General features: G+C 41.8%; 1 protein-coding gene across 5 annotated transcripts in view; it reads right to left on the bottom strand.

The window, feature by feature from the left end:
* Positions 1–273: 273 nt before the first annotated feature.
* The window catches only part of fgfr1a (fibroblast growth factor receptor 1a), a 33,721-nt gene continuing 10,759 nt past the window's right edge, over positions 274–23,235 (bottom strand). For 2 of the 5 annotated variants that reach the window (XM_053503525.1, XM_053503526.1), the window contains exons 3-18: positions 17,698–17,952; positions 17,504–17,608; positions 16,739–16,911; positions 13,727–13,850; positions 12,426–12,616; positions 11,808–11,958; positions 7,301–7,497; positions 6,754–6,899; positions 5,669–5,790; positions 4,784–4,894; positions 4,360–4,550; positions 4,148–4,270; positions 2,332–2,402; positions 2,100–2,237; positions 1,891–1,996; positions 274–1,603 (exon numbers count right to left, since the gene is read on the bottom strand). In XM_053503525.1, coding sequence (XP_053359500.1) covers positions 1,424–1,603; positions 1,891–1,996; positions 2,100–2,237; positions 2,332–2,402; positions 4,148–4,270; positions 4,360–4,550; positions 4,784–4,894; positions 5,669–5,790; positions 6,754–6,899; positions 7,301–7,497; positions 11,808–11,958; positions 12,426–12,616; positions 13,727–13,850; positions 16,739–16,911; positions 17,504–17,608; positions 17,698–17,952 — 2,384 coding nt within the window. In that variant the 3' untranslated portion in view covers positions 274–1,423. Of the gene's footprint in view, positions 1,604–1,890; positions 1,997–2,099; positions 2,238–2,331; positions 2,403–4,147; positions 4,271–4,359; positions 4,551–4,783; positions 4,895–5,668; positions 5,791–6,753; positions 6,900–7,300; positions 7,498–9,352; positions 9,498–11,807; positions 11,959–12,425; positions 12,617–13,726; positions 13,851–16,738; positions 16,912–17,503; positions 17,609–17,697; positions 17,953–23,235 lie in introns of all 5 variants that reach the window. The other 3 variants (XM_053503527.1, XM_053503528.1, XM_053503529.1) reach the window with 3 other exon arrangements.

Below are 23,235 nucleotides of genomic sequence, written 5' to 3'. Positions count from 1 at the left end.
CATATCGTTTGTCATCATCTATACCTCCAACCCAGTACTAGCAAGGTGTAGCAAAAGTTAATTTAAGTCATTTCCTGATGCGAGGCATCGCTAACCGTTAATATATCTTATTTACAGCACTGTGAATAACCGCACGATTTATCTGCTCATCCATCACTCAGAAGATCGAAGCGGCTAAGCGTCACTAATATAATCCAGCATCGTAAACCCAGGCTGGTGACGGATATTCACGAGGATGTTTGTGAAGTTCGTTCCAAACTTTGAAAGCGCCGATTCGTTTTTTCAATAGCTTTTTATTTAACATAATGCTTTTACAGTGACATAAGTGATCTGCAATTCCTTCCCCTTCAAGACGGGAAAGGAAACTTTTGCTTTTATACACAGTCAATCCATCATATGGAAGTCGAAACATGTTACAGTTACCAAGGCACGTCTTAAGTCGCAAATTTTTGGGGATGTGTGTTTTTGTTTATCTTCCTTTTTTTTCTTTTTTAAATAAACCTCGAGACCATTAAAAAGTACCATTCGGAGGCTGAGAAAATTAACACATGGGAATGATTTCTAAGAAAATAGCCTACATAGCTTACGCAGCTTAACTAGTCTTGAGGATGTAGTGAATGCCATTGAAAATCTAGCAGCGGCCCCGAGCTACATTAGCTTACCCACATGTAGAGTATACAACAACAACAACAAAACAACAACAAAAAAAGGTCTGTAAAAAAAAAAAAAAAAAAACTGGCCTGCTATCAATTCATAGAATATTAGCACATAATTATGTGGACAAATGTTTTGTCGCTTTTTCAGAAATGTCCTTAAATGAACCACTGGACATCCAGATACAAAAATAAGCCACAAAATCAATTAATGCAATAAAAGATAAAAGGAGAGTGTAAATATATATATATATATATATTCATATTTATAATTTTCTAACTGTATTTACAAGGAAGTCATTTAAACTAAATGACTTTATTATTGTAACAATTCTTTTGTTAGAATACTTTTTTTTTTTTTTGAGAGTCCTGTAAATGAAGTACGCTTTCTAAAGGAGGTTTTGTCTGTGTGTATGTGTGTGTGTGTGTGTGTGTGTGCTGGAGAAATATCCTTGTTCATTTGAAATGTGTGTAACATTCAGCATTTATGTCCCACTTCCTCTGGCTTCTTTTTTAAGTCCAGATGAGATAGGGGGAGATTGATTCATCAAAAAAAAAAGAAAAAAAGTTCAGTCTATCCATTTCGATGCTCAGATTTGTCCCAAGTGCCCTAGAGAGTGGGTCTGTAAATGATCGGCCACATCCTAAACCGTCCTCATCCGTTGTGTAGTGTGCGTCGTACTCGTACTTAAGCGTCTTAAATGTCTTCGACATTCCACGAATGAAGTCCAGCTTGGTAGAACGCTCCAGCAGAGTGAAAAGCGCCAAGCTCAGCGCTTTTTGAACGCCACTACGCGGTTAGGGTTTGGGGGGAATTTAGGCAGGCAGGGTTCGTCGGCGCTGGGCTCGTGGGAAAACACAGAGTCTTCGCCTGAGGAACAGGTGGAACTGCGTGTGTCTGGAAAACTGGGAGAGTACTGATCCAGACTGACTGACAGGTCCAGATATTCCTGAAATGAAAGGGAAGAAATGTTACAGACACAGCACACTGTTTGAATAAATTTATCATCATAATGTAAAATAAACAACTTTAAGCAGAAAAGCATCCCTTTTTTTCTTTCATGAGCATGCTCTCTTGTTTTGCCGGTCTATCTGCTTTCTAATCTGTTAATTTTTTTTTTCATTTGATGTCAGTTTGGGATCAAAACCAGAACTAAGATCACTCACCTCCACCTTCACTACTTAGATTATAGTTACATCACTCCCTTTCTATAGAATTCAAGCCATCGAGTCTCACCTGATTCGACGTCATGGAGAGAGTGCGATCCAGGTCTTCCACGAGCTGTTTGAAGGTCGGTCTCTGAGATGGCACAGCATGCCAGCAGTCCCTCATCATCATGTATCTAAAAAAAGAGAATGAAAGTAAAAAAAAATATTAATCTAAAACTTATTTAAGACCTCTCCACCACATTACATATAATCATATAAATCGATAGAGAGACTCACAGCTCGTGGGTGCATGTAGAGGGCCGGTCCATGCGGTGTCCCTCCTTCAGCAGTTTGAACAGCTCCTCGACAGGGACACCGGGATATGGAGAACCACCCAGAGTAAAGATTTCCCAGAGCAGCACCCCAAAAGACCAGCTAGAGCAGAGAAATAGAGACGGTCCATCATGCAGATTATTATACTGCCGTATCAGCTGTGTGGTATTAATTATAGCACGTAAGTTTGACTTACACGTCACTCTGGTGGGTGTAGATCCGGTCAAACAGTGCCTCCGGAGCCATCCACTTTACTGGCAAACGGCCCTGCGGTGAACAAAAGGCAGTTTTTTTGTTTTTTTTAAAGCATGGATCAATAATGTTAAACAATATCTCATCTGTGCATGTATATTTTTAAATGTTTACAGTCCGTTTCAGCTCATCATGTGATTAAAATGCCTTTCAATAGCTTTAAGAAAAAAAAAAAAAAAAAAAAAAAAAAACCAGGAAGTGTGTCCACAGTGTTCAGACTGAGAACTAGTGCAAGAACAAACAGCATTGTCTAGACAGTAATGTGAGAGATGGTCCGGGAAAATCCATCGGATGCCTGAATCCTGTGGCTGAACTCTGATAAACAGCCAAAAACAGTTTTTCTTCCAAAAAAAAAAAAAAAGGCAGACACCTCTAATTAACACTACCATAAATAACTTTCATCAAAACAACATAGAAATATTTTTATTCAGTCTACTTTTTAACCTTTGTCCTGAAAACAGCAGAAAAAATGTGAAAAGGCATTTTAAGGTAATAAAAAAATTTAATAAAAAAACCCTAAAGGCGCCTAAAACCTTGAGGATTTCCTCAAACGCTCGAAGCAAATACATCACTAACACCAAGTCCCTGGATAGATAAAACATAACTCTGTTTAGTTCAGTGTTTAATTAGATATCAGATGGTCCATGATACCCGTGTACGACCATGGGAACGGAATCTCAACATGTCATTTTCTCCCTTTTGAGTTTGTGAGGGGGAAAAAAAAACCAACACCTATTGAGCGAGTATCAGTTTGAGAAAGAGGTCAGAGAAGAATGGACAGACGGGCTCAAACAAAAAGGAAAACTAATAACCCAAACATCCTCTATTTACAACCGTGGTGGTCAAAGCAGCAGAATGTACAACATGCCCCAAATTGTGTGGAAAATAATATCACTTTACAGCCCTGCCAGCCAAGAACTAAAATCTGAAGCTACAAAGGGTACAGGCTTACCAACTCAGTTAAGGATGTATAATATATTATAGTATTGTATAGTACATCATATTATATTATATTACATTATAATAGTGTTAGCACCGGTTGTTAACAGGAAGAGTTTGTAGAAATAGTTTAAAGGTTACAGTAATCAGCGGTATCAGTGATCATGGGCTTCGACCTGAAATACCACTGCACACGTCTGGTTTTCTGTACGGCAGAACACTCCAACTATAGCCTAACTTATTAATACACAAAAATCTAATTTTCTAACGTAGAATAAGTTGTACTTCATCATCAGCCAAACACACTCCCTGTTCGGTAAACGGAGAGCGGATCACAGATGAGAAATCAAACACGTAGATCGGATAAAGATTACATTTCGTCTTAAAACGACTCCATCACGTTAAAAATCACTTCGGCGCTGTTATTTCAGCTGTAAAATATTAACTAATCGCAGTAAAAATATTCAGTTTAGCTTTTCTAATTAATATCTATTGGCGAATGTGTTTGTTTACATTGAGAAAGTAGCTTATTTTAAACTGGATTATTAAATCCGGCACATAACTCTTCATAACATCGCTTTTACGTTAACATTTTGATTTCACTTGTGGTGCAGGTTAAACTTCAGGCAGATATTTTGGGTCATTCTGTGACGAGACTGGTTTCAGGTCCTCCAATGTACAAAACGTAAAGATATCATAAAAAAACAAGTTCTGACCAATGTACAGACAAAACCTCTCTTTTATTTTTACTGATAAGATAAGATTTTCCCAGGTTGCCATAGAACATAGAAACTCCATGTTTGACTGATCGTGTGACTCACGTTGGTGGTTTTCTTGTAGTAATCAATATGGTGGATGTCTCTGGCCAAGCCAAAGTCTGCTATCTTCATCACGTTGTCGTCAGTCACAAGAACATTACGTGCTGCCAGGTCTCTATGGATACACTGCACACACACACACACATAAATATTATAGTGTAAGGACAGAAGAGGTGCTTTTGAATCAGCTGAACTCGATTTAACGAGACTTGTACCTTTTTGGACGCCAAGTACTCCATGCCGCGTGCCACCTGGTAGGCGCAGGACACCAGGTCTTTGATGGACACCGTCTCGACAGGTACCTGGTCCGGGTTGTAGCAGTATTCCATCCCAGGGGGCCGACGGGCCCTCAGGTACTCGCGCAGGTTCCCCTTGGAGGCATATTCCACGATGACGTAAAGAGGACCTGAAAGAACATTTAAGAACAGTGCCTTATTTTAGGATCTTCTATTGATGGGTTAATTTAGTTCTCTAGACAAACAAAAGCATTACTCCTGTAATAAGATGACGTTCAGAGGAAATGGCAAAAAACATCGCGAGGTCCATCTCGATTAAGTAAACATGACAATCCCTACTTTGACGCATACGGAGTGACTCACTTGTCAATTAAAATGACTGATAGATCTCTCTCTCTCTTACCGTCCTGTGTGCAGGCTCCCAGCAGGTTGATTATGTTTTTGTGTTTGCCAATTATTTTCATCATCTCCATTTCAGAGATAAGATCTGACAGGTCCTTCTCTGTGGCATCAGCTGTATATAAAAGAAGGAGGAAGAAACAGAGATAGCCAAGCATTAACATTCTCATATTAAAGTGACCGGTCACGCGATGTCAAATCTCAGAGGGACATCCAATTTAGTAACACTGAGGGTTATGGACGAGATAAAAAGACTGAGGTGTCAATAAAAAAAGTATTACTGTGGTACCAACCTAACAAATAAAACTCATCAATTCAAACTGACGGGAAAATAAAAACATTGCTACAAAAAGCAACACGTGGCCGAGTAAACAAACAGCGAGACAAAAAAAATCATGTCAAATTACTTATAAAAAAAAAATATAAAAATTTACCACCCAAATAGATCACAGAACCAGCTTCATGTTCACAAAATTACACCGACACGAATCCTCTCCAGGAGTTTATTAGTGAAAGCCTGCCCTTGTGTTTGCAATGTGAAGGGACGTCCTCAGCCGTAATGAGAGTGTCTCCCGAGCTCTGGCCATTTTCAAGATAAAAATGTAAATAAGGATGGTGTGTGTGTGTGTGCGCATGCTTGGGCAGCGGGGGACGGGGGTATTTGGGATTTACAACAACTACGGAATACAAATGGGACCTAATGCTTCGGTGAAAGTTCACAAAGTTGGGACAATCGCCATTTAGGTGGACACCCTCGCGTCTCATCCAGTCGTTGTGGTTCAACGTTCCCAGGTGTCGTTATTTTGTTTATACCACAGTGCTATTTATCATGACAATTATGTTTTGCTCGATGCAAAATAGCCAATAAATAAAGAAATAAATCACTCACATTTGAGCATCTTGACAGCCACTTTGGTCACACGGTTGGGTTTGTCTTTGTCCATCCCGAGAACCTCTCCCATAACCACCTGGCCGAAGCAGCCTTCACCCAAAGGCTTCCCCAGGACCAGCCTAAAAGATGAAAAGCCTCAGTTACGTTATGCTCCAGTAATCATCCTATTCTATCATTATTATTTTCTGCACTTCATGACAGTTAGACCTATATTCGTCTTTTCTCTACGTGTACTCGCACACATCATGTCTGCCTCATGTCTATACCCTGCGCACGTCCTCAGGAATTAAAAAGTGATGTCCCCGCAGGATGCATGTACACAGTAGGGGCAGCGTAATCAGCGGGCACATCTAACATGGAGGAGAAGTTGTTGTCTACGACTACCCCCACCTGTATGGTGTATCTTTACCGCTGCACAGCGACAAATATGCATGTCAAAACAGCTGCCGGGAGATAAGTACCATCTTAAATGTCGACATGGAAACTAAGCTCCTCGAGTGTCTCCGTGTTTGTTTACTCCATGCAAATCTGTCCGATTGAATTCTCCGGCCTGCTCCCTATTGGAATCCTCATGTGACACACGTAGTATAAAGGCGAGTACGTAAAAGGAGGAATATTTCCACCCTAAAGGACTTTATATTAACAGAATCAGGTCTCAGACTGCACAACTCTCAGTTAAAAGATAAATAAACTGTAGTTAAAGTTCCTGATTTTCAGACTCAGAGAAATATTTAAGATAAGAGAGCCTGGTCTAGACGCAGGCCCATAAAATGTGAGTTAAATCAGTCTAGGCAGAAGGAGGACGTCAATTACATGTTACTTTTTTTGGGGAGGATGTATTTAGGTTTGGACGACTTCAGGCTAAGGAGAGCATGTTCAAGAGGTCATGTTTCTTCCCCAAGCATTAAGGTGTCAGAGGTATCGCTACACTAAACTCTTCGGCCCAATTTATCCTGTGTCACCTTTTGAAAATACAAAAAGTCTAAATTGAAATGTAAAAAGAAAAAAATAATAATTTAGACAATTTGACTGGAATGATGTTATGGAACTCTCTGTTGTGCGTTCTTGCGTGTGTCTTTTACTTGTCTCGGGGCAGCTCCCAGCGGGGGTCTTGTGGCAGTTCGTATTCTGACACTCCAGACAGCATGGGGGAGCCACTTGACGAGAGACGAGACGGTCTGACCAGCATCACACCGGAATGCATGGACGAGCTCGAGTCCACAGAAACCTGCAGGAAGAAACTTACAGCTTACTCTCCACACGCCAGCACGGCAACCACACGTCTGAGTGTCATTGTGCAAGTGTGCGTGCATTGTGCATGCATGTTTGTGTGTGCACGCTTCCATGTGACTTGGTACATTATGAAAAAGGGGTGTACTTACTAATTTAACATTTCATCACTTCCATAAGATTCACACTATAACTACTGTAATTATACTGTTCTTTGGTAGAAAAACAGTAATCAAATAAACTAATTCACCATGAAAAAGGGCACTCTCTAACTCCTAAGCTTTTTTTAATTATTGAATACATTTCATTAATTTACAAAAAAAAGACTGGTTTTGCATAACATTCATAATAAAAATGCATGAGCATGTGTAGAGTAAATCAAACCCCCTATCTACTTTCTGTTACCTGTCTGCGCAGTGGGATGCTCTTAGCCAGCTTGTGCACGGCCATCTGGCTGTTGAAGTCGCTCTTCTTAGATGAGCTGTGCATCTTGACCAGCACAGCGATCACAACCATCACGCAGATGAGGAAGAATCCCACGCAGTAGATCAGCACCTCCAGGTAGGTCTGGTTGGCCAGCGGGGTCGGGGGCAAGGCTGCTCAGGAGAGACGCGCCATGCACAGGTGGCACGGAAAAACGTGAGACGGGTTTGTTGATGACGGACGAGCAGCGCAGACGACACGTGCTTTATCCTAATCCCAATTTTTTTCACGCACGCAACAAATCATGCCTTCACACATCCCCTCCCGGAAAACAACACCACCCCAAAAATAAAAAAATAAAATCACACACAAACAAATGTAGAGCGAGGAAACGTTGGCACACGGCACGGAGCACAAACTCTTATTGTGGCGCCATAATCATGCCTTTCAAGCATCGGGTTTCAGGCCGCATTCTTCTGCTGATGTGCTGTGCGGGACAGAATGAAACTCGTGACATTTGGCAGGCTTCACCTACTGAAACGTCCTGCATTAGAAGTCACATTAGACCTGCGTTACCGTGACACGAGCGGCCGACGTGATTTAAAGCTGGCAGAGTCTAGGAAAATAAACTGCGCTCGTTTGCATGTGCTGGCCGAGAGGCTCCGTTCTGGCCCAGATGGTACATGTCAACAGTGCATAATCGGAGAGCTAGGTCATGGGGTAATGTTACAAGATAAATCTGAATGATAAAGCGGTTTCTTACTCTAAGGAAGCAATTTTCTCTAGCCCTTAAGGTTTGGCTTGTTAAAGCTGGATGCACGCACTCGGGGAGGGGGGGGAAGTACAATGAACAATAAAAATACATTTCTACAGCACATCTATGAATCAGGAATAATAATAATAATAATAATAATAATAACAATAACAATAAATACAAATGTTGACTATTCTTTTTTAAAATTATTAAAATAAAAACCACACTAAATGACTTGTCTAAAAATGACTGAATGGTAACTTGTGTGTACATGTTTCTAAATCTAAGCACTTGTTGGAAAGCCTAAGCAGGAGACAGATGCATAAAAGCTCATCCATGCTAAAACACCACCACCATACACACTCTTTCCAAGATGCCAGAGTTAAGGCTTTGATTGACAAGCACCTCGATAAACCAAAGACGGTTTATCGATGTAAACCCAAAGAGCGTGCCAGAGAATTCATTTCCATAGAAGAAATTGCCGCTGACAAAAGCTCACTCTCGCTCTTCAGGACAACTTGTCAATGTTAATTTTTTTTCCCGCAGATATTAATACGAAATAGATATAATAATTAGTGGAGTAAAAAGAAAATCCAGGGTTAAAAATGGAACATCGGTAGCCATGTCAAAGCCCGACCTCAAGCAGGGCTGTCTACAATTTCTGTGGATTAAACAGCTAAATTAACATGCTGTAAACTATGTGCTTCAATTACAGTACTGAGTAAACATTAAAACTAACTTCGGAAGAGGAGGTAATTAGGAGCAGCCTCATACACGGTTTTGTTGATTGAGAGGTGTTTGACTTTGGCTTTCCACTTCCATTTTAACCGAGAGAGAAAGAAGAGCGGTTCGCTTTCCTTCCATGCGTCACGAAGGAGCGGCTGAACCACACAGAGGAACCAGCCTTCACACAGGATGGGATCTTTTCAGCCGCGGTAACCACTGTGGGTATTGATGAAAGTTGGGAAACGGTTTTACATCTACAAAATTTCTTCATTAAAACCGTACGGTAATCAGAATGTTCCTGGAATAGCACTCGAGCGGATGCTAACACATGACAGTGATTTGCTGTATTGTGTCTGAAGCAGATTCAGATTTACAAGACCATGATGGCTTGTGGTCGTTTTCCTGCCAATTAAATTCGCGACAAATCCTGAACGTGTATTTAATTACGGGCTCTTATTGCTTGTGGAGTGGCGCGGCTGATCGTCACCCTTTGTGTGAGACTGAGAGGGAAGAACCGAAAAATAAAGCACCAAAAGAACCGTAGATACCTTCATAGACAGTCAACCATGCAGAGTGATGGGAATGGCCGATAGAGTTGCCAGCCAAGCACGTGTACACCCCAGCGTCCTCTAAAGACACATTCTTGAGCTGCAGCACCTCCATCTCCTTATCCGTGGTGTTGACGCCTGCCGTCTAGAGACAAGAATCACAGGATGAGGCAGGAGAGTACCGGAAATAAACCCAGAGGAGACTGAGAGAGGTTCGTAAATAATTTTTTAAGCACCCAGAAGGAGAAAGATATGAAAATTGAAAAAAATGATTGATCATAAAAGGAGAGAGAGAGAGAGAGAGAGAGAGAGAAAGAGAGATCCACATGGCTATTAGCCATCCTTTAGAGAAGAATCAGTGGTTGTTCTCGCAGCTCCAGCGATGACCCTGCTGATAAACTGATGATTAGATCTTTGGTTAGTAAAAGAATAGCGCTCCACCTGCCAAGGAAACCCACACCTGGGGACGAGGAAACGATTTGAGGATGGATTTGAGGTGGCTATTGACCGAGCTCACCACCCTACAGTCCATCTCTACATGCACGAGATGGGCCACATGGAACTCCACCCAGCAGAGAAGGAACTCAAAGACTAATAGAAACGAGAGAATAAAACTACAAAACGGAAAAGAAAAAAAGTTTAGAAATCTAAAATGGAAAACAAAAGCTTTAGGAAACAGACAAGAAGAACAGAGGTAGAAGTGCACATCGGGACTGGGATCTTGTGGGAGCTAACAGGATATGAATGTGGATACAAAGCAGCTGGACGTAAGAAAAAATAAATTAAAAAAAGACCACACGGGTTGTTGTACTGTGTTCACGGATTCATTCTTGGTACTTTATCTTGGTCAGCATTCCTGTGGATTATATGATTTTATTGTTTATATTTTGGAAAACAGGACCAATTGATAATATCACAGGCAAGTAGAAAACAAAAACAACTGAATGGCTGGCTGGGAATGGGCGGAATTGGTCAGAAATCCTTTGGGAGCATGTACAGCTGGCTAAAATTCCTAAAAAAGCTGGTGGGATTGATGGTCATAATTCCTAGCAGGGGGCGGGATTAGTCAATATTCCTATGGGACTAGAAACGATTAGGGAGAATTCTTATGGCAGTCAAATGGATTGGGTGGAATGCCTATAAGAATGGAAAGAACTAGTAAGGAATTCCTCAGAAAGTGGGCAGAACTGGTCAGAATTTCTCTGGGAATGGGCAGGACTGGTAAAAATGGCTGGTAAAGTGAACAGAACTGGTCAGAATTCGTATAGATTTAAAGGATTGGTTGGAATTCCCCCAGGAACTTGCATATTTGGTCGAAATTCTTAGGTAAGATTACTCAAATGTCCTAAAGCATTAGGTAGGGTCCCTTTAGGACATGTTCCAATTCCAGTGGGACTGGGCCGACCTGGTCAGAATTCCAGTGGGACTGGGCCGACCTGGTCAGAATTCCAGTGGGACTGGGCCGACCTGGTCAGAATTCCAGTGGGACTGGGCCGACCTGGTCAGAATTCCAGTGGGACTGGCTAGACCTGGTCAGAATTCCAGTGGGACTGGCTAGACCTGGTCAGAATTCCAGTGGGACTGGCTAGACCTGGTCAGAATTCCAGTGGGACTGGCTAGACCTGGTCAGAATTCCAGTGGGATTGGCTAGACCTGGTCAGAATTCCTATGGGATTGGCTAGACCTGGTCAGAATTCCTATGGGACTGGGCAGACCTGGTCAGAATTCCTATGGGATTGGCTAGACCTGGTCAGAATTCCTATGGGACTGGGCCGACCTGGTCAGAATTCCTATGGGACTGGGCCGACCTGGTCAGAATTCCTATGGGACTGGCTAGACCTGGTCAGAATTCTGAAAAGATTGGCCTGAATTTCTCCTGGAAAGTGATGGATTGAACAGAATTCTTATTGGAGTGGGTAAAAGTAGTCAACTAACAAGCATTGGGAAAAACTACTTCAGGGTAAGTTGGGATGGGATTGGTTTCCTTTAGAGGAGCTTTAAAAGAATTTAAAGAATTTATACTGCACAAACCTCTAGACAGATAAGACAGACAAAAGGATTGAAAGACTCAAAGCTTGAGAAGCTGAAGAAAATGCTGATAAAGGCAAAGATATGCCTTGGCTCTCAGCTCAGTGGAAAAGCGTTACGGCCAGGCAAGCTAAATTAATTTGACAGAGTAAGAAATGTACCCTTATTAGGAGGGCACATGGTAATTGTGAAGTGGAGAGAAGAAAAGGAATGAGTCCCACGTGAATGCTCAGACACGTCCAGTTGGCTCTGCTGGGTTTTTCCATGGCGTCAATAACAGTCCAGGGCACCAAGGAGAGAAAAAAAAAGGAGGTGGAGAGGGAGATGTCTTAAGAGTTGTTTCCTAACTGCCTATTAGCTTCTTTGTTTATCCATCTGTACATGTCTGCTTTTTATCTCCTCGCAGCTCCTGTAAGTGGTGCGTTACCTGTGGAGGCGTGTTTAGTGACGGTGAGCCATGCGGACTGGTTGGCTTGGCCTATATAATTGGACACTTTACAAATATACTCTCCACTCTCCTCCTCCGTCACGTTGTACAGCGTCAGAACCTGCGTGTCCGAGCTGTTGACCCCAGAGTGCTGCGGAGGTCAAACAGAGGTCAGAGGTCAAAGTGAGGTCATCCGAGCATCGCGACAGCGAGCGCACCCGTCACGGCCACGGGTTGCCATGGTGACTAAACAGGGTTGAGAGGGTACAGATTGGCCATTTCCTGCTGGCAAAGTGAATTATGATTGCTTGCCAAGGACATGGGGTATGTTATCCTTGTACACACACACAGTTTATGGAAGGAATTTTCACCATAGATGCTATTTGGCAAAAAGTTGGCAACGAATCAAAACCAAACAAGTGACAATAGTTTGCTTAATATTACAGTTTATCGAGAGCAATACTCAGGACGACGCTTCATCTAAAACCTAAAACACGGTTATACTTTTTTTCTAACAAAGTATGCTCAAGGTTTTTTTTCTAGAAATAATTTACAATATTATATATGAGAATCATTTTATTATTGCTGCTTGAGAGGGGGAAAAAAGTTGATGGTTACCTTTAAGACTTTGACGTAGGGCAGACCGTCTTCTCCCACTTTACTCCCGTTGACCTCGATGTGTTTGAGCCACTGGATGTGTGGTTGAGGGTCACTAAAGACTTTGCACTCAAACTCCACATCGCTACCCACCACTGCTGTGCGATTAGCAGGAAGACCGGCTTGGAGAATAGGCCTGTGAGGTGAACGCTCTGAAACACACACACACACACAGGAGAAAAACTGAGACGCTGAGAAACACTTCTTACTACGGATGTGAATCTCCTTCTTTCAGACAATATGCTACACATGATACACATAATGCTTCCAGGGCAACTTGAGAACTTGTTACCCCGTGCTTAAAGCTGGGGGCTATGGGAGGAGGTCGACCACATAAACACTTCCTGCGCGCTCTGCTCGCATTCCCTGCTGTGTTTAGCCATACATTACAGCCATACGTTATTATCCTATTCTAATCTACACAGTCTACAGGGACGCCATCGTGTAAAATATTTCCAGAGTCTAACTGTAGGGATTCGCGCGCTGCCGAAAAAAGAGCAAAGTTTGCGCTTAAGGAGGGGCAGCTAATGAAGCGCTGCGTCTGGAGCGACTGCGTGCCAACATGGGATAAGAGCGCCTGTTTTCACTCTCGCCGAGCACGGTGGCGCCGCGGATTAGTCTCAAAGCACAACCCGGGTGCTTATAGAAATGTCACTGAAGTATAAAGGGCTGTACGAGTGATTTAAAACGTTTACATGCCTGTGTCTGTCTGTATACGGTACCTTTTTTTTTTTTTTGGTGTCCGTATTCGTGGACGATGATTCCATTTGAACGTCGGGTGCGGATTTGATTTGTGCACCGGCGCACGTTCCAGGCAATCGACAGCTTTGTACGAATTTATTCCAAAAGCTCTGACTTCATCGTGTTACCGTAGTTCCAGCTTTCACACACACAGTCGACTTAATAAACACTTTCCGGCGCTCCATCGATAAACACGTGCCTGTTCTTGACGCCTAGATGATGTTTGCGTTGTTACATCCGTGACAGCAGTGTTACCCATTAATACTGTCGCTTTGATTCAGAATAAAATAACCCACATTCGTAAATGATTAAAATCAGTAAACGTAAAAGGGTTCATTCTCGCTCTCAAAGGTCTTTGGAACCTTCTTAAATTAGCGACAGCTTTAAGCGATTACGTCTGATTTAAAGCTGCACACAGGACTTAACGAGATTAAACAAGAACAGTACAAGCAGAGCATTATTAAAACATGTCAATTAATCCTCCAGAAAGGATAAATAAACACACACACACACAAGCTTACCAACAACGTCCAGCTGATAGGTGTGGTTGATGCTGCCGTGCTTATTTTCCAGAACGCAGGTGTAGTTGCCTTTGTCCGAGGGCACCACCGAGTCCATTATGATCGCCCACAAGCTCTCTCGCACCTGCGTTTAAAAGAAAGCCGTTTATTCCTTCCTAGAAGTTCACAGCTTATTATCTGCAACTTTAATCTCAGTGCGCACACCGACACAAAGGAAAACCCGAGCATACGTTTCTTTCTTTTTTTTTTTTTATCGTTACTTATGTTTAGAAAGTTAATGAGCTTTAAGACCATGACCTAACCCAGAAAGATTCCAAATCTCAACTTCAAAAGGAAGCGATTTAACACAAGGGTTCGTTCAGAGCTTTCCAGGAAGGCTGAGAGACTTGCGAGCGATAAAACATGACAAATGGTAAAAAAAAGAAGTAATAAGAAAGAAATAAAAATCAGAAAGCAAACATGTTTAACAAGAGGATGTTGGAAGTAGACCTTAATGCGATCAGTCCAACATCCAATAAATGGTGCATACCTCAAAAAAAAAAAAAAAAAACACAACAGGGAAAATGATTTCTACAGCCACGGCACTGTATTCGAATCCAGATACTCTTGCAGCACAAACGCCCAATGACTTGCCAATAATTTCATGCAGAACAGTCTCTAAAGTTTACATGATGGTCTGGCTACTCAAAAAAAACAAACAACCAAAAAAAAAAAACACTTGTTACAAATGTGGTGAGCGGAAAAGCAACCCAAAATGCACAAAGCATCATGGTCTTCTGAACGTTTGTAAAAACTGTAGACTTCCTGTCAGCTTGAGCCGGTCCACACGCTGATTAGACTGAGTAGCTGATTGGATAATTGCATGACTGAGCAGGGGAACATTTCTTCTTATTAAACTGGCCGGGGCGCATATAACTTCCGTTAGTCATTATAGAGTCGTGGCAAAGATCAGATCTGCAGACAAAGAGAGAGAGTTTATGACTTTCTGTTCTTGGTATGGAGCCCTTACTAGGGAGAAAAGATAAAGGCTGTTTCGGAGGGGTCTGTTTAAATTCGAAGTTATAGCTGTTCCAGCTGTAGGGTCCCAGATGTGGTCTGTTGCACAAACACACGAACACATGGTCTGCCTGACTTCCTCTCAACATATGCTTAATGTAATTAAACAATGAAGTTGGACTCTTGTTAAAGCCAGAAGAAAAGGAAAAAAAAAGAGGAAACTAGGCAGATAGGGGGTGGGGAGGGAGGAGGCACGTTCATAAAAGCCTGGACTGCCCCCCCTTAGAATGGCGCCCTTGCACCCTTCAGTTATACACACACACGTGGTTGTGGTTTTGTGTGCACACGAGAGATGAAAACGTCTGCACACATTTATTAATGTATATGCTGCAGTTTAGCCTAAATGCACACGTGTGAGAGAGAGAGAGAGAGAGAGAGAGAGAGAGAGAGAGAGAGAGAGAAGGTGAGCGTTCGTGCGCGCGCGTGATGGACTGCGGCAGGCTGAAATACTCTCCAGATGGTAAAGTGTGTACGGTGTGGGGCTAAGAAAGAGCAAGGAGGAAGAGGCCTAATGCCTCCCAGCTGGGGAACACCTCAATGAGAAACACAGGCACGCCAAGTCGCTATAACGCCGCAGCACCACCATCGAGCCAGGCTTCTGATCGGTCTGAACAGAGGAGCAGCCGTAATGTTCCTGATTAAGAACGAGACCCGGTTCTCGACTCCAGCTCTACCCGGTGGAAAACATGACTAATGTCTGACGAACTGTTTTATATGTGATGTTATTAAAACTGTGTGGGCTCTGTGTTAGGTTCAGTATTTTCAATAGTTTTAATACCAACCTTGAACCGTTGCCATTTTTAGGGGATCTTTCAGAAGAATACACTGAACTACAGCTTGCACAAACACAAATGTGATAAAAATTGCACGATTTAGTAAAAGTCGTTCTGACTCTGTATAGGGAAACGGCTGCATAAAGCAAAGCGCCACTATTTCTTCTTATTTGCTTTGACCTTGAGCAAAGGACACACACATGACCTCAGACATGACCTCACAGACACACCTAAGACTTATAAATAAAATAAATGGATTGTGAACTTTAAAGGTCCCGTATTTTCCTACTTCTTTAACAAGTAAACAAATGTCTCAGATGGTGCCTAAATTGTGTGTTAATGCTTAAGCTGATTATTAAAGCTTTATTATATCTTAAACTTGCTGAGCCACGCCCATCAGGGAACAACGGCGCTGAGCAACTAGCTGGAGGAGGGGTTCTTCTTATTTGAGGTCACAATAAAAGGGATAAATAATCAAACTGGCTTGTTTTAGTGGTGGCCATTACAAAAAGGAGACATTTATAAATGTTTATAAAAAAGAAAGAAAAAAAAGACTAAAGTGATCTTGCATAACACGAGCCCTTTAACTGGAAAGGAGTAAGAAAGAAAAAAAAAATTTGTGGTGAACAGATAATGAAGTGAATATTAAAGGACGTAAAACAAAATCGCAATCTGTTCTTCTTCTCCTTATTATCTTCTGATGTCACTTTTGTTACTTTCTTATGCTGCTAACAAAAGATCAGAAGTAGTTAATTCCCTCTAACGTGGGACACACTGAGCTCTGCGTTGAAATGGGAAAGCCGAAAAAAAAACCAGCCGAATGCATTAACATCTTGGCAAGAAGGAAAACTATTTAATTTAGAAAAAAAAATTTATTACAGACTGCAATTACTAAAGAAGAAGAAAAATATCGAGTCCACTTTGTCTCCCATGCAAGCAGGCAGAATAAAAGATGTAAAGCCGAGCCCGTTGTTGTCCGAGGTCAGACATACTGTAGTGCAGAGTTCTGCCCTGGAGCCCTGTACATTAAAAAGACAACCTCATTGTGTCCGTGTGGGGACTGGTGTTGGCTTTCACCCGGCGCTGGTGTGGAGTGCAACACGTGTACACGCACAAGACATTTTAAATTGGCATCGTTTTAATTCATAATTTAGAATAAAAGACACTGATGTGGTGATGTCACCTTAAAGCCTCCGATTCGCTGGTCTTTCTTGAACTCCTTGCCGTTCTTCAGCCACTTGAGCGTGGGCGTCGGGTTCCCGACGGCCGGGCAGCGGAATTTGACCGTCTTGCTGGCTGGGACGGCGTGGAGCTTCTTCTCCATCTTATCGGGCTGAGCCCACTCCGGGGCAGTTGCTGAAAAGTGAAAAGGAGGAAGAACAAAAATAAACAACAGTTTATACTAAATAAAGCAGAGTTATCACCTTGAAGTCAGTAGTTTTATTTGCCAATAACACAAAGCCTTGAAGCGTTTTACGATCTGACCAATCAGAATGCAGGATTCGATGTTCCTGTGCGCGTTATTAGACGCAGTGGATCAGATCAAAATCAGAGTAGAAACCGATGGCCAAGATCTCGTCTCCAGCAGCAGCAGCACAGGATGTAAGACGTGTAATGAGCATCCCTCGACACATCCAGACTAATCCACCGAAATGGAAGGAAACCCTATCAACCCTGAGCTCTGGCTTAAAGTGCATTCCACGGAACCGCTATAAGCAGCTGAGGTGAAATGTCCTGCTGGAATACGCCAGGACTGCCAAGAAGACCGGTCCACAAGTATCCACAATTACACCATTACCTGCCTGACTGAAAAACCCTTCATGCGAAGAGCCTTGGAAAGGGTGTAAATGCATCGCCCAGGCGCACTAAATCAGCTTTAGAGTCCATTCGTGTTACAGTGGAGATATTTATGAGTCTACAGAGATGACAGGCACACACATACACTCACGTGATAGCTCTTGGCTGTTAGAGAGCAACTTCTGGCTGCTGGACTGCTTCGTTTCCTCTGAAGAAGACTCGTCGTCGTCGTCGTCTTCAGATGAAGCCAGGGCGTCTAAAAAAGGCAGGACGAAAGAATTCTCAGCATCTTGTTATACCAAACGATAAACGCCTGGAAAAAACGTTGAAAGCTCACGTCCTTACATGTAACATTGACGTTAAAATACTCGGTGTGGTTGACTGCAGAGCCTCGGGCGAAGCATCCGTAAAGACCCGAGTCGGCTAGTTCCACTCCCTCGATCTCGAGCTGACCGCTGCGTAGATGAACGTGCTCTCCGTCGCCGAGGGGAACTTGGTCCTTGGTCCAGCTCACCTCGTGAAGCTCGTCTTTACTCCGACACTTCAGCTCTAGCTTCTCTCCCTCAAACAGGGTGTACGCAGCAGTTTCTGACAGGGCAACTACATACAACACACAAGGAGACACGGGTAAGCTTGAGAACGAAGAAGACGGCATGATGGGAAAACTACAGTTTAGTTTTGTTTTTGCATTTTTACGTTCGGAGCAGAATGCTTCGATGGAATCGTCACGAGTACCATTAAACCCGGAATGATTTTAAGTCACACTGTTTTTTTATATGCATTTAAAAAATAAATTAAATGTAAAAAATTTCACAAACCCATTCTGCTTCAAATCATACAAAACCCCATAGTGTTACATGCATGGCTGACGTGAGTGCACTGAAAATTTCACTGTATAGTCGAGTATGGTCATGTTGAACATGTTACATTTGCTACCTCTGTAGTTACGACTGCTCTGAAACACTAATAAAATAATAAATCTGATGGCTAGAGTTCCTTCTTTCCTTCTTACAACAACCCCCTGGTGTACACATGGAGGCGGTCTAGACATGGTCTTTCTAGGAAAGAAAAACAATTGGGAGATTTTAGCACTATTTAAAAAAAAAAAGAAGAGTCTTTTGTGAACAGGCTACTTATGAAATATCCTCAGTCAGACTATAGTCTAATCTCTAGGCAAAACATATCTAAAGAAACTAGCACTAGTTTAGCACGAGATGTCCGTGTTTATTCTTCGATATCTCATTGTGAGCCTCCCGCCTACAAGGTTCATCCGAAACAGGATTCGGATATCACGACTTCTTATCCATCGTCGATGCTTGTGACCTTTACTCTAGAGAAAACCCAATATAGTAGACGTTATTTTTGTTGTTGTTGCGGTATACATCCTCCTGATCTTTTATTGAATCCTAAACTGTTGGGTTTCCTGCTTCCAGATCGTCAGCGTTTTGTTCCCAGCTCTGATCAAGCACAATCAAATCTCAGCTTGAATTAGTCAGCGGCCAATTGTCAGGTCAATCATAAGAGCAGGAGCCCAAATTGAATTGTGGGGCTGGAAGTGTGCGAGGAGGGGAGTATCACGGCCACCTGAGCCCCTAGATTTATTTATTTATTTATTTATTTATTCGCTGGTGAAAACACAACGATGATGCCCCGACAAGTCTTCCTTCCTTCAAACTTTATTGTGTGTGTGTGTGTGTGTGTGTGTGTGTGAGGGGTGTTAATAGGGCAAATGGTCCTTGCTGTTGTACCTGGCAGGAGGTCTTCTGGTTCGGCGCTCTGTATAAAAGTCTCACTTGTAAAATAGAGTCACATGCTAATTGTTCCTGCTTGAATCACAATGGGCCGAGGTGAGATCTCAGAGCAGCACAAATGGTTCGGGATTGAAATGGTAATCTTAATACCATTTTTTGTAAAATTCAATCACGGTGCCTAGAGTTTGTTGAATGTGGTTAACGATTTACAAAAAGGGACAGAGCTTGCTTTAGGAGTTGCATGCTAGGTAAAGGAGAAATAAAGCCAACATAGATGAGGATCGTCATGACGCAAAATGCATTTTATTTTTTTATGATTCTTTTTTTTCCCCGACAAGTAAGAAGTTGCAGAGCTTGTACTTTTACAACATATGTTAGGTTGAGTTCGATGAAAGACGCCGCCACGCCTACAAATCCAGAATTCCCTACTGGCTAGTGACAATGCAGCGGTCCTGCCCCCTCAGTCAGTCCTATTAACGTTGCAAACAAAGCACGCAAAGGGTGAGAGCGAGCAAAGCAGACAGACCGAGAGAAAGAGAAAGAGAGAGAGCGAGAGAAGCCTGGAGGCCTGTAGCAGCAGGTTCTCAGGGAAAGTAACCATGGTGACCCCAGTAAGGCCCAGTTAAGGTATTTCCTGCTTCGTGAACAGACAACTAATCCTGACAGGAACAGAAGGGTTATGGGGGCTCAGCTTCGCTCTGGAAAAACACCAAAGACAGAAGAAAAAAAAAAACAAGAGCAGACAGTCAGAAACTGAAGCTGAATGACGGATAAAGATTGTGCCGGGCTAACTTCGTAGCTTTTTTTTTTTAAATATATATAAAACATTTTTTCCTTCCATTCCTTTTTTCTTTTAATAACCTTTTTTTTCCACATGATAAGCCTCTGTCAACATTCATGCTATTACACCGGGTCACAGGCAGGCCATAAAAGAGTCGCTGTAAAAAAGCAGTGTCACTTTGAAGTGCTGCAGGAGTCAGCCTCTGTGGTTTAGCTCTCCATTTTGTTTGCGCACACACACACGCGCATTCCAGCTGCCAGTGGCTACAAATTCCTCTCACCATACACATTACCCCTCACGGCGCCGCAATGAGCCTATCTCACATCTGACCTCTTTATTAGGGTCAATTGCCAAGTGTCCAAAAAAAACGTCTCATAGGATTATCAGTGGCTGTGCGTAATGTTTGAAGATGCACATTTTTTTTTTTTTCATATTCTCTCATCCTGACAGAGACGGGCGTTTTATTGAATCAGGAAACCATATAGACAAGTAGTGACCTCTGTTTCTAATCTACACAAATGAAGCGAGCGGGCAGCCGGCCGGCTGATTGGTGGGTGTTAACAGACACGCTTCCTTCCTGGAGATCAACACAAATATAATAACGCCAGAAACAAAACATCGGGAAACGAAGTAATATCGCACCAGCGTCAGAGAACAGATGTTGCCAACTTTACTATACCTATTAAACCAATAAAGGTAAAGACATTGCTTAAACACGCTGTGATTGTGTGTGTGTGTGTGTGTTTCTAGAATTATGTTCGGTCCTAAATGCAGGTTTTAACAGTAACCGATTATTGCGCTGTAATGAAAAAGAAAAAAAGAAAAAAGGAAAAGAAAAACCTGAAACCCTTTTGAGCTGCAGGTCTTCTCTCTGACTTGGTTGATCCTTCAGATTCCATGAGCGGATTAAGTTGGATCAAAGGCCATATTTTCAGAAAGAAAGAGGAGGAAAAAAAAGAAAGAAAAAACTCCTCATTCCCACTTCAAGCCATTTTAAGGACTGGCTGGCGTGCATGATAAATAATACGCGATAAATGACTTAAAAAGTTTGCTAAAGACTTCTTCTTGTAAAGGAGTAAAGGCTGAAATGCACCAGAGCGCTTTCGGATTTAGAGGCTTCATTGGTGTCCAAATAGGAAGTAATAGAACAAAGAATAGGGGCACTGGGATTTCCTTTGGGAAGCCACACTCGTTGTTGAACGACGGATGGAGGAAAAGAGGACTGGAGACGGCAAAAAAATAAAGATTATTGTTGTTGTTTTTTTTTTTTTACTTCTCCTGTCAAGGGGTCGCCACAGAGATCTGACGCGAACACAACGTACCACTGGTTTTACACTGGTTTACCTGGGCTTGCACTCCATCCAGTGGCTTGGGTTTGGGGTTTGGGGTTTGAGCATTGGCAGGCAAACAACCTACCACTAAGCCATTAAACAGGCATTTGATTCCTATGATGGACTGATGATTAATGACTTATTGGATTCAATTCGATTCATGTCTGATTCCTAACGGTTCAGTTACGATAAACAGCTGACGTGTCCTAGTTCTGACTCTTTATGAAAGTCTCATTTGCAAATCAGCTTTTCTTTGCAGCAAGAAGCAGAGCATGTAAAGGCGAACTGCGTTAGCAAATCTGATCGTCTCCGCAGCTCCTCCCTCATCACCTGCTTTGATTAACGGAGATCACTTTCCTTGTCTTCCCAAAGCCCCCCGTTCACACACCGCGGGCCTCCATCAAGCCGTAGATGCTAATGACATTTGTTCACAATGGCTGCAGTTCTACAAACAGTCACAACCCGAGCATGCACCAGCACACACACACACACACACACACACACACACAGAAGAGGGGAGAGGGGGTGAGATCAGCATGTCCCGCTGAATCACACCTATTGTTCCCTCAGTCTCCACCCGTCCCCATCTCCACAGAGGCAGAGCAAGTGTGTGTGTGTGTGTGTATTAGAAAGAGACACAGATAAAGAGACAGATCATTTAAAATTAAGAAGGGGGGGGGGGGGGAGTAGTGAAAAGGAATGTAAGCAGGTCTCTGAGCACAAATATGGACGAGCCATAATTGAGCATCGTAAACTAATTTATTACCGGGAAAAAGCAACACAACAACAAAAACACAGAAAAACCGAGCGCTCTCTATTCAAACTTGCTTTAACATCCATGGGCCGATAGTGCTCACAGACCTGCTGCTTCAAAGATGTCTAGATATTTATACTGCATTTTACTTTACTCAGAAATCAAATATCACCAATTATCATCATTTATGCCTAATGTGTGTGTATGTTTGACATGGACACCTCAATGAAAGCATGTCTCATAAACTAGCAACCAGCGACAAAGTTAACCAACTAACACTAGAGATGAGTACTTGGTTCAAATAGGGACAATATCATAAACAGATTGTATGATACAATACGTATAATATATTTTTCTTTGCTGTTCTTTGCTTACTTAAAAAAAAAAAAAAACTTAATTTATTATTATTTTTTAATAAGAATAAACTGATGGGAATTGTAATTCATTGTAAATAAAAGTTTGTTTTGCTCATTTCTCTTTTTTCTATTTATAATAATTCAATTATATCTGTATTTAATATTTAGAAAGAAATGTTAGGATAAATATAAACAAAATGTTTCCCCATCATATTATTTATAAAAAAAAATTCAATATAAAAAAAAAATATTACATAAAAATAATAAAAATGCCTATATATAAACTACATAAAATGCTACTATAAAAAGCTCTTGTAAACTAAATAAAAAAAGTTTGTTTTGCTTATTTTCCTTTTTTTTTGTTTATTATAAATTATTATATTTTTATTATATATACATATTGTACATACACACAATACATGTATATGAAATGTTTACAATTATTTATTGTTTGTAAATAAAATTCTTTTTTATAAAATATATAAATTTGCCTTTTTTAAATGCTATTTTTATATTTAAACAAATTAATCATTTGTAGCCATTAAATAGTTAAAGACATTGGCAAATTGGGGGGGTGGAAGAGTATTCTTGTTTCCTTGCACTATTTTATATAAATAAATAAATAAATAAATAAAAGCAGTTGCTTCTCAGGAGACTTGGCTTGGAGACACGAGCCCAGTGTTGAGACCCTATAATATACAGTAAATGTATAATTGTATGAGCGTGCATGTTGATACGAAGTCACGTGCTTAATCGGGGATGAAAAGAGTTCCGAGCTTCAGTCGAACGGCGCATTAATCAAATTAGGAGGAAAGCTTGTTCAAGCTCTTAATTCTACTCTTCCTTCTCCAGGGAACTCGATTCAAGCCAGCGCCCACATGATTACAGCCTTTCTCAGCTCCTAAAGCGC

The sequence above is a fragment of the Clarias gariepinus genome, chromosome 9 (assembly GCF_024256425.1).
Source record: "Clarias gariepinus isolate MV-2021 ecotype Netherlands chromosome 9, CGAR_prim_01v2, whole genome shotgun sequence".
Lineage (NCBI taxonomy): Eukaryota > Metazoa > Chordata > Actinopteri > Siluriformes > Clariidae > Clarias > Clarias gariepinus.
The sequence above is the reverse complement of the archived record's forward strand: the minus strand, read 5'-3'. Positions and strand labels throughout refer to the sequence as shown.